The sequence below is a fragment of the Bufo gargarizans genome, chromosome 3, assembly GCF_014858855.1.
Source record: "Bufo gargarizans isolate SCDJY-AF-19 chromosome 3, ASM1485885v1, whole genome shotgun sequence".
Taxonomy (NCBI): Eukaryota; Metazoa; Chordata; class Amphibia; order Anura; family Bufonidae; genus Bufo; species Bufo gargarizans.
This window is the reverse complement of record NC_058082.1, coordinates 300,757,383-300,775,047: the sequence shown is the minus strand read 5'-3', so window position 1 is coordinate 300,775,047 and position 17,665 is coordinate 300,757,383. Positions and strand designations below refer to the sequence as shown.

Genomic DNA, 17,665 nt, shown 5'->3' with positions numbered 1-17,665 from the left:
CTACTACAACTCCTACACAGCTGCACATCTCCAGCCTTGTCCATCATCTTCCATACTGTACTGCTACCACTGCAGCTACTTATTGCTGCCTCTGATGCCAGTACTACTACCCATGCTCGGACTGGCCCACTGGGGAGGCGGAAGATTCCTCGGTAGGCCCCCAGTCTCCTACGCCCAGAGACAAGACATCTTGTTTCTCAGGAGAGATAATTATTGTACCCACTAGGTGGCAGTATCGCACAGTGCCTCCTACTGGTGTAAATTGTACAGTAGGTCCTGCAGTATCTTCTAAACTTCCCAGAGAACATGTCTGGGCATCCTCCTGCCCTCCCTGCTGTCAGAAACCTGTGGTTGCTGGAGAGAAGGACTTATCTGCGGTGCTGGGCTGATTTCTCAGGTGTGTGACAGTAGTGAGCTGTAGGAGACTGTAAGAAATTTGTTTATAGTAGACTCAGATCTGTGTATGTGTGCTGCTCTCTGCAAAGTTCAGAGTGGCATTGGGGGGACTCTGCCCTAAGTCCCCCCAATGACTCTGCTTTAGGTGCACTCCATAAATGCCCCTAAATGCACCGCTAATATTGCCTCTTCTCCAGGATCCCCACTATTACCCTGCCTCAGGTGACCCTAATGTCTCTGTTTGAGTTATGACCCTCCGTTTGTGCCCTTTGCTCACTTTGATCCTCTAGCACCTTTACTTGGGCTTTGTTGAAGGTTATGACCTACAAAAAGGGTTGGACTTATGACTGAAAAATCCTGCACAGTGCGTCACATTCTCCAGTATTGACACGTATGGGTTACATGGTGGTAGAGATGATATTCTGTATTTACAGGCATCACTGCTGGCGTGTAAAGAGATACTGGTGGTGGAGGATTTATAGGGGTTGTCTAAGTTTTCAAGTTATCCTCTATATGATTAGTGGGGTCCGATTCTGCGACCCCAACTGATCCCAGGAACTGGTCCTGTTCCCCATTTTTGATGGTGTGGTAGGCCACAGATATGCCCTGCTGCTCCATTTATTCTCTTTGGGACCACTGGAAATAGCCAGGGCTGTATGCTGTACTCTGCCATCTCCAAAGACCCCAAAGAGAATGGATGGAGAGGCAGGGCATATGCTTGACCTGCCACTCAATCAAGAAGGGGGATCAGTGGGGGATCCAGCATTCAGACCCCCATGGATCACTTAGTTATCCCTGATCCTATGTATACAGGATAACTAGAAAAGTGGACACAGGCCCTTTAACAGGGGAGCATTTCCATTTTAGTTTGACATATATTTTGGGTCAGATTTTTTATTTATAAATTTTTTTACACCCAAAGAAAACCTTTTAAGGATAGGGAATGTGAAAAGATCCAACAGCTATGACACGACAGGCGATGAGTGTCTGATTGGTGGAGGTCTGACTGTTGGGACCTCCATGATCAAGGGAATGTGGTCTTAAGACCCTTTTGTACATAGATTGGAGGTAATGTAATTGAATGTCTCAGGACCCCTTTTTTCAGGATCAGTGGGTGCTCCAGCAGTCAGACCCCAGCAATCTGATATTTATCACCTATCCTGTAGATAGGCAATAGTTCATTATGGTAGGAAAACCCTTTGAAATATACTGTAGATTATGTGCAATTTTTAGGAGGTTAAGATTCGGTAAATTTCATGCCAGAAATGTATGCTTAAAGGGGTTAAAAGGGTTCGTCTCACTCCAGTAAATGGCATTTATCATGCAGTTAATACAAGGCACTTACTAATGTATTGTGATTGTTCATATTTCCTCCTTTCCATCACGTTATACACAGCACGTATCCATGGTTATTACCACCATGTAATCCAGCAGTGGTGGCCGTGCTTACACACTATAAGGAATGGCTGGAAATGCTCATAGACCCACACCTTTACCTATAGTGTGTAAGCACGGCCACTGCTGCTGGATTGCAGAGTGGTCGAAACCATGGATATGTGCTGTGTATAATGTGATAGAAAAGAGTCAATATGGACAATCACAATACTTTAGTAAGTGCCTTGTATTAGTAACATAGTACATAAGGCCGAAAAAAGACATCTGTCCACACAGTTCGGCCTGTTATCCTGCAAGCTGATCCAGAGGGGAAAAAAAAAAAAAACCCTGTGAGGTAGAAGCCAATTTTCCCCACTTTAGGGGAATAAAAAAATCCTTCCCGACTCCAATCAGGCAATCAGAATAACTCCCTGGATCAACGACCCCGCTCTAGTAGCTATAGCCTGTAATATTATTACGCTCCAGAAATACATCCAGACCCCTCTTGAATTCCGTTTTTGTACTCACCATCACCACCTCCTCAGGCAGAGAGTTCCATAGTCTCACTGCTCTTACTGTAAATAATCCTTTTCTATGTTTGTGTACAAACCTTCTTTCCTCCAGACGCAGAGGATGTCCCCTCGTCACAGTCACAGTCCTGGGGATAAATAGATGATGGGATAGATCTCTGTACTGACCCCTGATATATTTATACATATTAATTAGATCTCCCCTCAGTCATCTTTTTTCTAAAGTGAATAGCCCTAATTTTGATAATCTTTCAGGGTACTGTAGTTGCTTCATTCCAGTTATTACTTTAGATGCCCTCCTCTGGACCCTCTCCAGCTCTGCTATGTCTGCCTTGTTTACAGATGCCCAGAACAATACACAGTACTCCATGTGTGGTCTGACTAGCGATTTGTAAAGTGGTAGGACTATGTTCTCATCACGGGAATCTATGCCCCTTCTGATGCAACCCATTATCTTATTGGCCTTGGCAGCAGCTGCCTGACACTGGTTTTTGCAGCTTAGTTTGCTTTTTATAAAAATTCCTAGATCCTTTTCCATGTCAGTGTTACCGAGTGTTTTACCATTTAGTATGTACTGGTGACTTTCATTTTTCCTTCCCATGTGCATAACTTTACATTTATCAGTGTTAAACCTCATCTGCCACTTATCTGCCCAAGCCTCCAATCTATCCAGATCCCTCTGTAGTAGTATACTGTCCTCTTCAGTGTTAATTACTTTACACAGTTTAGTGTCATCTGCGAAAATTGATACTTTACTATGCAAGCCTTCTACAAGATCATTAATAAATATATTGAAGAGAATAGGGCCCAATACTGACCCCTTAGGTACTCCACTAGTGACAGTGACCCAATCTGAGTGTTTACCATTAATAACCACCCTCTGTTTTCTATCACTGAGCCAGTTACTTACCCACATACAGACGTTTTCTCCCAGTCCGAGCATTCTCCTTTTATATACTAACCTTTTATGTGGTACAGTGTTAAATGCTTTGGAGAAGTCCAGATATACGACATCCATTGATTCGCCGCTGTCAAGTCTAGAACTTACCTCCTCATAGAAATTGAATAAATTAGTTTGACATGACCGATCCCTCACGAAGCCATGCTGATATGGCGTTATTTGCTTATTTCCGTTAAGATGCTCTAACATAGCATCCCTCAGAAAACCTTCAAACAGTTTACCCACGACAGATGTTAAACTTACCGGCCTAAAGTTTCCAGGCTCTGTTTTTGGACCCTTTTTGAATATTGGCACCACATTTGCCATGCGCCAATCCTGTGGGACATTCCCTGTCAGTATAGAGTCTGCAAATATCAGAAATAAGGGTCTGGCTATGACATTACTTAATTCCCTTAGGATACGGGGGTGTATGCCACCCGGTCCTGGCGATTTGTCTATTTTAATCTTTTTAAGTCGCTGATGTACTTCTTCCTGGGTCAGACAGGACACTTTTAATGGGGAATTTATTTTTACATTCTGCATGTCATCTGACAGTTTATTTTCCTCAGTGAATACATTGGAGAGAAAAATATTTAACAGCTTTGCTTTCTCCTCATCGCTCTCTGCGACTTCCCCCTCATTACTCTTTAAAGGGCCGACACCTTTAGATTTATACTTTTTAACATTTATATAATTGAAGAACATTTTAGGGTTAGTTTTACTCTCTTTGGCAATTCATTTCTCGGTCTCTAGTTTGGCCGCTTTTATTTGTTTTTTACATGTTCTATTTTTTTCCTTATAGTTTTTCAGTGCTTCCGTGCTACCCTCCAGTTTTAGTGTTTTATATGCTTTCTTTTTGTCATTTATTGCTTTCTTTACAGTTCTGTTTATCCACATTGGTTTCTTTTTGTTCCTTAACCTTTTATTCCCATACGGTATGTACCTCTCACAATGAGTTTTTAGGATGTTTTTAAAGATATCCCATTTTGTGGCTGTATTTTTATTTTTGAGGACTTTGTCCCAGTTAGTTCGGCCTATGGCCTCTCTTAGTTGGCTAAATTTAGCTTTTTTGAAGTTTGGTATTTTTGTTCCTCCCTGTAGAAACGCTCTTTTGAATGATAATTGGAAGGTTATTACATTATGGTCACTATTTCCCAGGTGTCCCCCAACCTGCACGTCTGTTGTTCTGTCAGGCCTATTGGTTAATACTAAGTCGAGTATGGCCGTCCCTCTAGTCGGGTCCTGAACCAGTTGGGAGAGGTAATTGTCTTTGGTTATTGCCAAGAACCTGTTTTCTTTATGAGATATACAAGTTTCAGTTTCCCAGTCTATATCTGGGTAGTTGAAGTCCCCCATAATAACCACCTCATTATGATTTGCCGTCTCGTCTATCTCGTTGCTGATGTGAGACAACCCCTTTAACCCCTTTAAGTGTGCTACACTTAATAGGGTTAGGCATAAATGTCTTGGTGTGTGCATTGTGTGTTTCCTATGTGTGATTAGTGTGTGCTATATATGTTCTATGTATCAGTGGTGTATGTGCAGCATGTGACATATGCATCAGTGGCATGTGAGCCATGTATAAGTGTCTTGTGTGCCACATGTGTTCAATAAGAGATTGGTGTGCGCTGCATGTGTCTTGTTTCTGACTTAAGTGCAGGATATCCATATATGTGTAAATTCTGCCACATGTATGTTTGTGCATTTTGCTGTGAATGGCTACCATCATACTTCATCTTTAATATTTCTGTTATCACTGTAAGTGCTCATGAACACAACCGTTGGATGTTTTGCAGTCTGCAAATTGCGGTTCTGCAAAACATGGATACCTGGTGTGTGCACTCCACATTATGCAGAACAGCCGGCCTCTAATAGAACAGTCCTGTCCTTGTCTGTAATGCTGACAATAATAGGACATGTTCTATCATTTTGCAGAACGGCCATGCGGACATACAGACACAGAATGCACACGGAGTCATTTTATTTAATATTTTTTTTGCGGCCCCATTGAAGTGAAGCGAACGGTACAGACATGGAAAGAAAAATACGTTTGTGTGCAGAATCCCTAAGGTGGGCCCCCAGAATCAGTTACACTGGTGGGCCCTGAGCCGCTTCTCACCATATGGTACCCTACTCTACTCACCTCTACTTGGTTTTCCTACTAGGAAGTGGTGGAAACACAGACAGGTGAGTTTTTATTTTTTTATGTTAGAGGCAGTTGTGTATCGGTTAGTTACATAATGAAGAAGCTCTGTCCCAAATCTGGAGAACACTTCAAAGACATGCATAGACTGGGCTAAAATTCCTTAAAATTGATATAAAAGGTGAATTTCAATAGTATGAAGCTTTTTCTTAAAAGTATTACTGATAAACATGGTGCAACCAGTTGAAAAATTCAAAATTTCATTCGTTATATAAATGTTGAATATTTTGTTTCTAAAATAATTATAATGGCAATTAAGAAAATATAGGTATCTACTGTATAAAAGTAATTAAATAATTTAGCAAATTTCACAATTATTTCTTACCCAGAATTCCAATCTCCAGCCCTTTAAGATTTTCCTGAATGTGCGCATATATTTTATTTTTGGTGAAGTCAGCTTGTATGATTTTAACATTTCTTCCTGTAGTCTGCTCTGTTGAAATGTAACCAAATATATACAAAAGTATAATATGTCTACACAGCTCAAGATAAAGAGTTACATGCTAAGAAAACAATGAGCCCTATAGCATATCTATATATTGTAGCCTTTAAGGCTACATGCACACCACCGTTGTGTGTTTTGCGGCCCACAAATTGCAGTTCTGCAAAACACGGATGGTGTCCGTATGCGTTCCGCAATTTGCGGAACGGCATGGACAGCCATTAATCTAACTGCCTATTTCTGTCCGAAAAACGGACAAGAATAGGACAAGTTATATTTTTTTTGCGGACCACGGAACGGAGCAACAGATGCGGACAGCACACGGAGCACTGTCTGCATCTTTTGCGGCCCCTTTGAAGTGAATGGGTCCGCATCCAAGCCGCAAAAACTGCAGCTCGGATGTTGACTCATACAACGGTCGTGTGCAATGTTCTTTTATCTTTTTACATCTTAACCGTATAGCACATTGTCTGCTTACAGCTATAGTATAGTATGCTCCCCCTAGTGGGAGCTGCATGATGCTCAATGCTATATACAGTGTTTCAAGGAAATGCATCGCTTATAATTTTGTCATCTACCCTTTAAATCCATATAGTTAAAGGGAACCTGTCACCAGTTTTATGGTGTCCTAACTAAGGGCAACATAAATAAGTGACTGATTCTCTTAGCAAAATGCTGGGTCACTTTCTTTAATTGACCCAGTCAATCTGCCAACATCTTGTATTGAAAAGCTCCAGCTGATAATGATGGTCATGAATATTCATGAGCTCCTGAATCTCCCCGCCCACCTGCTGCTGAATGACAGTTTGTTTCCATAGGAATCAGCAGCAGGTGGGCAGGGGAGTGGCTATAGCTCAGAATTAAATATACGCTGGACTCAATGACATCACGCCGGACTCGAATCAGCTCATTAGCATGCGGCATGCGGCATCTTTGTGTGTATATTTTGAGGTAACCATCTGTCACACCAGTAAGTGAATACATCTAAGGCACTTTTTAGTAGTTAATGATTGTATATAATTAGTTAAATTATAATCAAATATCCACATGACAGGTTCCCTTTAAGTATATTGCCACAGCCGGCGGGGCAGATGATGTTAGGGCTGATATGCACAGTCCTTATTACGGTGCACTTCTGGTGTTTGGTTTCTATGATGATAAGCTGGACTTTCTGGTGCAGGAAGTGCCAGCCAATCAGATGCAGTGTGGACATACATCATCAGTCATGTGACTCCGGATGTGTCACATGATAAGGATGCGTGGGATATTTAAACAGGCAACCTGCTGGCCACAGGTTGCCTGTGATTGGAGTCTTTGGATTCCACTCTAGTGTTTCTATTGCATATTATTCTGACTCTTCTGGTATTCTGACCCTGTTTGGACCTTAACCTGTAACGATTGGCTTGGCTTGGCTGACTATTTGAATCCTCACGTGAACTCCGGGTTCTGACTTATGACTTGGTAATTGTTATTATTCTGGTAAACCCTATTTGCTATTCTGATTTTTTACTCTTTTTGGTTCTGATTTCGCTTATATTGGTCTCTCCCAGTCTGGTGTGTTCCACCAAATTCTTAGTGTGGTCATCAATCTGTCACTAGGTGTTTTCCTTCCTTGTAGGCCCCTGTACTTATCTAAGAAAGGACTGTCATCCAGTTGTGGGCCACTGTCTAGAGCAGATCATGCAAGTTGATATGGACAGTGGGATGTGAAGTTCAGGGTTCACTGCTCTCTACTGTGACGCATATCCTTTATTTGTAATCTGTTTTTATTTTCTGATTGTAGAAGTTGTTGACTCTATAGGGCAGCCATCTTGTTTGAGCTGTTCCTAACAGCATTTACAGATATGCTTTACAGCAGCTACCATGGGCCATATACACAATGGACAGGAGGGGACTTCATTGACTTCTATGGGAGGGTTTTCTAGGTATGCTTTGTGACCTGTAAAGAGGTCAGTGTTATCACCTATTGTGAATGGTGGATCCTGGTTTATTCTATCTATCTATCTATCTATCTATCTATCTATAACTATCTACCTATAATATGTGTCACTGTAATCCTACCTGTGGTGACAATTAGAGATTGCCTTGCAATTCGCCCAGTGGTCGTTTCGTGGTGAACTTTGCTCGTTCACAATTTGCTGAACATGCAAAAATATAGCATGCGCCATATTCTTTTGCATTGCGCCGAACGTTGACCCGTGACACATCCATCAGGTGCGACAGGACAGCCAATGAAGGCTTTTTAGCACATGGACACACCCCCACCCTCTAACAGAACCCGATCTGGCAGCCATTTTACATTCTGTGTTTTGCCAGTGTAGGAAGAGGTTGATTTGTGGAGCAGGGACAGTCTGTTAGGGACACCAAACGTTAGCTAATAGGGCCACAAAAGTCCTTTTAAGGACTGGTATAGGTGTGCTATCGATAGGTGTTATATGTGATACAGGGAGTGCTGAATTATTAGGCAAATGAGTATTTTGACCACATTATCCTCTTTATGCATGTTGTCTTACTCCAAGCTGTATAGGCTCGAAAGCCTACTACCAATTAAGCATATTAGGTGATGTGCATCTCTGTAATGAGAAGGGGTGTGGTCTAATGACATCAACACCCTATATCAGGTGTGCATAATTATTAGGCAACTTCCTTTCCTTTGGCAAAATGGGTCAAAAGAAGGACTTGATAGGCTCATAAAAGTAAAAAAATAGTGAGATATCTTGCAGAGGGATGCAGCACTCTTAAAATTGCAAAGCTTCTGAAGCGTGATCATCGAACAATCAAGCGTTTCATTCAAAATAGTCAACAGGGTCGCAAGAAGCGTGTGGAAAAACCAAGGCGCAAAATAACTGCCCATGAACTGAGAAAAGTCAAGCGTGCAGCTGCCAAGATGCCACTTGCCACCAGTTTGGCCATATTTCAGAGCTGCAACATCACTGGAGTGCCCAAAAGCACAAGGTGTGCAATACTCAGAGACATGGCCAAGGTAAGAAAGGCTGAAAGACGACCACCACTGAACAAGACACACAAGCTGAAACGTCAAGACTGGGCCAAGAAATATCTCAAGACTGATTTTTCTAAGGTTTTATGGACTGATGAAATGAGAGTGAGTCTTGATGGGCCAGATGGATGGGCCCGTGGCTGGATTGGTAAAGGGCAGAGCGCTCCAGTCCGACTCAGACGCCAGCAAGGTGAAGGTGGAGTACTGGTTGGGCTGGTATCATCAAAGATGAGCTTGTGGGGCCTTTTCGGGTTGAGGATGGAGTCAAGCTCAACTCCCAGTCCTACTGCCAGTTTCTGGAAGACACCTTCTTCAAGCAGTGGTACAGGAAGAAGTCTGCATCCTTCAAGAAAAACATGATTTTCATGCAGGACAATGCTCCATCACACGCGTCCAAGTACTCCACAGCGTGGCTGGCAAGAAAGGGTATAAAAGAAGAAAATCTAATGACATGGCCTCCTTGTTCACCTGATCTGAACCCCATTGAGAACCTGTGGTCCATCATCAAATGTGAGATTTACAAGGAGGGAAAACAGTACACCTCTCTGAACAGTGTCTGGGAGGCTGTGGTTGCTGCTGCACACAATGTTGATGGTGAACAGCTCAAAACACTGACAGAATCCATGGATGGCAGGCTTTTGAGTGTCCTTGCAAAGAAAGGTGGCTATATTGGTCACTGATTTGTTTTTGTTTTGTTTTTGAATGTCATCAATGTATATTTGTGAATGTTGAGATGTTATATTGGTTTCACTGGTAAAAATAAATAATTGAAATGGGTATATATTTGTTTTTTGTTAAGTTGCCTAATAATTATGCACAGTAATAGTCACCTGCACACACATATAACCCCCTAAAATAGCTAAAACTAAAAACAAACTAAAAACTACTTCCAAAAATATTCAGCTTTGATATTAATGAGTTTTTTGGGTTCATTGAGAACATGGTTGTTGTTCAATAATAAAATTAATCCTCAAAAATACAACTTGCCTAATAATTCTGCACTCCCTGTATACTTATAATATAGTTTCTAACATAGAAAGTATATTATAGTGCATTTGTATTGTGCAGCAGTTGTGTTCAGTTCTGCTGCGATACTGCAGGTATATTGAGGGACAAGCATCATTGAAACAACTATTTGCAACTGGTGTGATATACCTGTTGCCCCCCAAAAAAACTGATTGAGGGGTGCGATATACCTGCTTCCACAAAATAATGATTAAGGGGTTTGATATACCTGCTTCCACAAAATACTGATTGAGGGGTGCAATATACCTGCTTCTACAAAATACTGATTAAGGGGTTCTATATACCTGCTTCCACAAAATAATGATTAAGGGGTTTGATATACCTGCTTCCACAAAATACTGATTGAGGGGTGCAATATACCTGCTTCTACAAAATACTGATTAAGGGGTTCTATATACCTGCTTCCACAAAATACAGATTGAGGGGTGCGATATACCTGCTTCAAAAAAATACTGATTGAGGGGTTCTATATACCTGCTTCCACAAAATAATGATTAAGGGGTTTGATATACCTGCTTCCACAAAATACTGATTGAGGGGTGCAATATACCTGCTTCTACAAAATACTGATTAAAGGGTTTGATATACCTGCTTCCACAAAATACTGATTGAGGGGTGCAATATACCTGCTTCTACAAAATACTGATTAAGGGGTTCTATATACCTGCTTCCACAAAATACTGATTGAGGGGTGCGATATACCTGCTTCAAAAAAATACTGATTGAGGGGTGCCATATACCTACTTTCACAAAATACAGATTGAGGGGTGTGATATACCTAATGTAACCAAATATTGATTCAGGTGTTCAATAAACCTGTTTCCACAAAATACTGATTGACGGGTGGGATATACCTGCTTCTACAAAATATTGATTAAGGGGTTCTATATACCTGCTTCCACAAAATACTGATTGAGGGGTGCGATATACCTGCTTTCATAAAAAACAAATTAAAGGGTTTGATATAACTGCTTCCACAAAACACAGATTGAGGGGTGCGATATACTTCCACCAAATATTGATTCAGGTGTTTTATATACCTATTACCACAAAATACTGATGGAGGGGTGCTATATACCTGTTTATGAAAAATACTGATTAAGGGGTTCTATATACCTGATTCTACAAAATACTGATTGAAGGGTGTGATATACCTGCTTCCAACAAATATTGATTGAGGCCTGCCATACACCGGCTTCCACAAAATACTGATTAAGGGGTTTCTAAAAAATACTGATTTAAACTTCTATACTTCTTTATACTTCCACAAAATAAAGATTGAGGGGTGTGATATACCTGCTTCCACAAAATACAGATTAAGCGGTGTGATATACCTGCTTCCACAAAATACAGATTGAGGGGTGGGATATACCAGCGTCTACAAAATATTGATTAAGGGGTTCTATATACTTGCTTCCACAAAATACTGATTTGAGGGGTGCAATACCCTGCTTCCACCAACTATTGATTCAGGTGCTCTATATACCTGTTTCCACAAAATACTGATTGAGGGGTGCGATATACCTGTTTTTGAAAAAATACAGATTGAGGGGTGCGATATACCTGCTTCCACAAAATACTGATTATGGGGTGCGATATACCTGCTTCCACAAAATACTGATTGAGGGGTGCGATATACCTGCTTCCACCAAATATTGATTGAGGCCTGTGATACACAGACTTCCACAAAATATTGACTGAGGGGTGCGATAAGACTGCTTCCACCAAATATTTATTCAGGGGTTCTTTTTACCTGTTTCCACAAAATACTGATTGAGGGGTGCAATATACCTGCTTCCACCAAATATTGATTGAAGCATGCCATACACTGGCTTCCACAAAATATTGATTGAGGGGTGCGATATACCTGCTTCCAGCAAATATTTATTCAGGGGTTCTTTTTACCTGTTTCCACAAAATACTGATTGAGGGGTGTGATATACCTGATTCTATAAAATACTGATCAAGGGGTTCTATATACCTGCTTCCACAAAATACTGATTAAGGGATGCAATATGCCTGCTTCCACAAAATACTGATTAAGGGGTTTGATATACCTGCTTTCACAAACTACTGATTAAGCGGTTTGATATACCTGCTTCCACAAAATACTGATTGAGGGGTGCAATATACCTGCTTCCACAAAATATTGATTAAGAAGTTCTATATACCTAGGTTCCAAAAAATACTGATTGAGGTGTGCGATATACCTGCTTCCAACAAATATTTATTGAGGCCTGCGATACACCAGTTTCCACAAAATATTGATTGTGGAGTGCGATATAGCTGCTTCTACAAAATACTGATTAAGCTGTTCTATATACCTGCTTCCAAAAAATAGTGATTGAGAAGTGCGATATACCTGCTTCCAACAAATATTTATTGAGGCCTGCGATACACCAGCTTCCACAAAATATTGATTGTGGGGTGCGATAAACCTGCTTCTACAAAATACTGATTAAGCTGTTCTATATACCTGCTTCCACAACATACTGATTAAGGGGTTCTATATACCTGCTTCCACAAAATACAGATTAAGGGGTGTGATATACTTGCTTCCACAAAATACAGATTGAGGGGTGGGATATACCTGCTTCTACAAAATATTGATTAAGGGGTTCTATATACCTGCTTCCACAAAATACTGATTTGAGGGGTGCAATACCCTGCTTCCACCAACTATTGATTCAGGTGCTCTATATACCTGTTTCCACAAAATACTGATTGAGGGGTGCGATATACCTGTTTTTGAAAAATACAGATTGAGGGGTGCGATATACCTGCTTCCACAAAATACTGATTATGGGGTGCGATATACCTGCTTCCACAAAATACTGAGTGAGGGGTGCGATATTCCTGCTTCCACCAAATATTGATTGAGGCCTGTGATACACCGACTTCCACAAAATATTGACTGAGGGGTGCGATATACCTGCTTCCACCAAATATTGATTCAGGGGTTCTAATATACCTGTTTCCACAAAATACTGATTAAGGGGTGCAATATACCTGCTTCCACCAAATATTGATTGAAGCATGCAATACACTGGCTTCCACAAAATATTGATTGAAGGGTGCGATATACCTGCTCCCAGCAAATATTTATTCAGGGGTTCTTTTTACCTGTTTCCACAAAATACTGATTGAGGGGTGCGATATACCTGATTCTATAAAATACTGATCAAGGGGTTCTATATTTCTGTTTCCACAAAATACTAATTAAGGTGTGCAATATACCTGCTTCCACCAAATATTGATTGAAGCATGCGATACACTGGCTTCCACAAAATATTGATTGAGGGGTGCGATATACCTGCTTCCACAAACTACTGATTGAGGGGTGTGAAATACCTGCTTCCACAAAATACTGATTGACGGGTGGGATATGCCTGCTTCTACAAAATATTGATTAAGGGGTTCTATATACCTGCTTCCACAAAATACTGATTGAGGGGTGCAATACCCTGCTTCCACCAACTATTGATTCAGGTGCGATATACCCGCTTCCACAAAATATTGATTGAGGAGTGCGATATACCTGTTTTTGCAAAATACAGATTGAGGGGTGCGATATACCTGCTTCCGCAAAATACTGATTGAGGGGTGCGATATACCTGCTTCCACAAAATACTGATTGAGGGGTGCAATATACCTGCTTCCACCAAATATTGATTGAGGCCTGTGATACACCGACTTCCACAAAATATTGACTGAGGGGTGCGATAAGACTGCTTCCACCAAATATTTATTCAGGGGTTCTTTTTACCTGTTTCCACAAAATACTGATTGAGGGGTGCAATATACCTGCTTCCACCAAATATTGATTGAAGCATGCCATACACTGGCTTCCACAAAATATTGATTGAGGGGTGCGATATACCTGCTTCCAGCAAATATTTATTCAGGGGTTCTTTTTACCTGTTTCCACAAAATACTGATTGAGGGGTGCGATAAACCTGATTCTATAAAATACTGATCAAGGGGTTCTATATACCTGCTTCCACAAAATACTGATTGAGGGATGCAATATGCCTGCTTCCACAAAATACTGATTAAGGGGTTTGATATACCTGCTTCCACAAAATACTGATTAAGGGGTTTGATATACCCGCTTCCACAAAATACTGATTGAGGGGTGCAATATACCTGCTTCCACAAAATATTGATTAAGAAGTTCTATATACCTAGTTCCAAAAAATACTGATTGAGGTGTGCGATATACCTGCTTCCAACAAATATTTATTGAGGCCTGCGATACACCAGTTTCCACAAAATATTGATTGTGGAGTGCGATATAGCTGCTTCTACAAAATACTGATTAAGCTGTTCTATATACCTGCTTCCAAAAAATAGTGATTGAGAAGTGCGATATACCTGCTTCCAACAAATATTTATTGAGGCCTGCGATACACCAGCTTCCACAAAATATTGATTGTGGGGTGCGATAAACCTGCTTCTACAAAATACTGATTAAGCTGTTCTATATACCTGCTTCCACAACATACTGATTAAGGGGTTCTATATACCTGCTTCCACAAAATACAGATTAAGGGGTGTGATATACTTGCTTCCACAAAATACAGATTGAGGGGTGGGATATACCTGCTTCTACAAAATATTGATTAAGGGGTTCTATATACCTGCTTCCACAAAATACTGATTTGAGGGGTGCAATACCCTGCTTCCACCAACTATTGATTCAGGTGCTCTATATACCTGTTTCCACAAAATACTGATTGAGGGGTGCGATATACCTGTTTTTGAAAAATACAGATTGAGGGGTGCGATATACCTGCTTCCACAAAATACTGATTATGGGGTGCGATATACCTGCTTCCACAAAATACTGAGTGAGGGGTGCGATATTCCTGCTTCCACCAAATATTGATTGAGGCCTGTGATACACCGACTTCCACAAAATATTGACTGAGGGGTGCGATATACCTGCTTCCACCAAATATTGATTCAGGGGTTCTAATATACCTGTTTCCACAAAATACTGATTAAGGGGTGCAATATACCTGCTTCCACCAAATATTGATTGAAGCATGCAATACACTGGCTTCCACAAAATATTGATTGAAGGGTGCGATATACCTGCTCCCAGCAAATATTTATTCAGGGGTTCTTTTTACCTGTTTCCACAAAATACTGATTGAGGGGTGCGATATACCTGATTCTATAAAATACTGATCAAGGGGTTCTATATTTCTGTTTCCACAAAATACTAATTAAGGTGTGCAATATACCTGCTTCCACCAAATATTGATTGAAGCATGCGATACACTGGCTTCCACAAAATATTGATTGAGGGGTGCGATATACCTGCTTCCACAAACTACTGATTGAGGGGTGTGAAATACCTGCTTCCACAAAATACTGATTGACGGGTGGGATATGCCTGCTTCTACAAAATATTGATTAAGGGGTTCTATATACCTGCTTCCACAAAATACTGATTGAGGGGTGCAATACCCTGCTTCCACCAACTATTGATTCAGGTGCGATATACCCGCTTCCACAAAATATTGATTGAGGAGTGCGATATACCTGTTTTTGCAAAATACAGATTGAGGGGTGCGATATACCTGCTTCCGCAAAATACTGATTGAGGGGTGCGATATACCTGCTTCCACAAAATACTGATTGAGGGGTGCAATATACCTGCTTCCACCAAATATTGATTGAGGCCTGTGATACACCGACTTCCACAAAATATTGACTGAGGGGTGCGATAAGACTGCTTCCACCAAATATTTATTCAGGGGTTCTTTTTACCTGTTTCCACAAAATACTGATTGAGGGGTGCAATATACCTGCTTCCACCAAATATTGATTGAAGCATGCCATACACTGGCTTCCACAAAATATTGATTGAGGGGTGCGATATACCTGCTTCCAGCAAATATTTATTCAGGGGTTCTTTTTACCTGTTTCCACAAAATACTGATTGAGGGGTGCGATAAACCTGATTCTATAAAATACTGATCAAGGGGTTCTATATACCTGCTTCCACAAAATACTGATTGAGGGATGCAATATGCCTGCTTCCACAAAATACTGATTAAGGGGTTTGATATACCTGCTTCCACAAAATACTGATTAAGGGGTTTGATATACCCGCTTCCACAAAATACTGATTGAGGGGTGCAATATACCTGCTTCCACAAAATATTGATTAAGAAGTTCTATATACCTAGTTCCAAAAAATACTGATTGAGGTGTGCGATATACCTGCTTCCAACAAATATTTATTGAGGCCTGCGATACACCAGCTTCCACAAAATATTGATTGTGGGGTGCGATATACCTGCTTCTACAAAATACTGATTAAGCTGTTCTATATACCTGCTTCCAAAAAATAGTGATTGAGAAGTGCGATATACCTGCTTCCAACAAATATTGATTCAGGTGTTATATATACCTGTTTCCACAAAATACTGATTATGGGGTGCAATATACCTGTTTCTACAAAATACTGATTGAGGGGTGCGATATACCTGCTTCCAACAAATATTTATTGAGGCCTGCGATACACCAGCTTCCACAAAATATTGATTGTGGGGTGCGATATACCTGCTTCTACAAAATACTGATTAAGCTGTTCTATATACCTGCTTCCAAAAAATAGTGATTGAGAAGTGCGATATACCTGCTTCCAACAAATATTGATTCAGGTGTTATATATACCTGTTTCCACAAAATACTGATTATGGGGTGCAATATACCTGTTTCTACAAAATCCTGATTGAGGGGTGCGATATACCTGCTTCCACAAAATACTGATTAAGGGGTGCGATATACCTGCTTCCACAAAATATTGACTGAGGGGTGCGATATACCTGCTTCCACCAAATATTGATTCAGGGGTTCTAATATACCTGTTTCCACAAAATACTGATTGAGGGGTGCGATATACCTGCTTCCACCAAATATTGATTCAGGGGTTCTAATATACCTGTTTCCACAAAATACTGATTGAGGGATGCGATTTACCTGCTTCCATCAAATATTGATTCAGGGGTTCTATATTCCTGTTTCCACAAAATACTGATTAAGGTGTGCAATATACCTGCTTCCACCAAATATTGATTGAAGCATGCGCTACACTGGCTTCCACAAAATATTGATTGAGGGGTGTGATATACCTGCTTCCACAAAATACTGATTGACGGGTGGGATATGCCTGCTTCTACAAAATATTCATTAAGGGGTTCTATATACCTGCTTCCACAAAATACCGATTGAGGGGTGCAATACCCTGCTTCCACCAACTATTGATTCAGGTGCGATATACCCGCTTCCACAAAATATTGATTGAGGAGTGCGATATACCTGTTTTTGCAAAATACAGATTGAGGGGTGCGATATACCTGCTTCCGCAAAATACTGATTGAGGGGTGCAATATACCTGCTTCCACAAAATACTGATTGAGGGGTGCGATTTACCTGCTTCCACCAAATATTAATTGAGGACTGTGATACACCGACTTCCACAAAATATTGACTGAGGGGTGCGATAAGACTGCTTCCACCAAATATTTATTCAGGGGTTCTTTTTACCTGTTTCCACAAAATACTGATTGAGGGTTGCAATATACCTGCTTCTATAAAATACTGATCAAAGGGTTCTATATACCTGCTTCCACAAAATACTGATTAAGGGGTTTGATATACCTGTTTCCACAAAATACAGATTGAGGGGTGTGATATACCTGCTTCCACAAAATACTGATTAAAGGGTTTGATATACCTG

At 40.6% G+C, this 17,665-nt stretch overlaps 1 protein-coding gene across 5 annotated transcripts in view; it reads right to left on the bottom strand.

Moving 5' to 3' along the window:
• Window positions 1-17,665, bottom strand: part of HSD17B3 (hydroxysteroid 17-beta dehydrogenase 3) — a 142,051-nt gene that overhangs the window by 90,608 nt on the left and 33,778 nt on the right. For 4 of the 5 annotated variants that reach the window (XM_044286219.1, XM_044286221.1, XM_044286223.1 and 1 more), the window contains one exon: window positions 5,769-5,876. The exons of the other annotated variant lie outside the window; for it this stretch is intronic. In XM_044286219.1, the coding sequence (XP_044142154.1) occupies window positions 5,769-5,876 (108 nt within the window). The remainder of the gene's footprint in view (window positions 1-5,768; window positions 5,877-17,665) is intronic. 5 annotated transcript variants of the gene reach the window in all.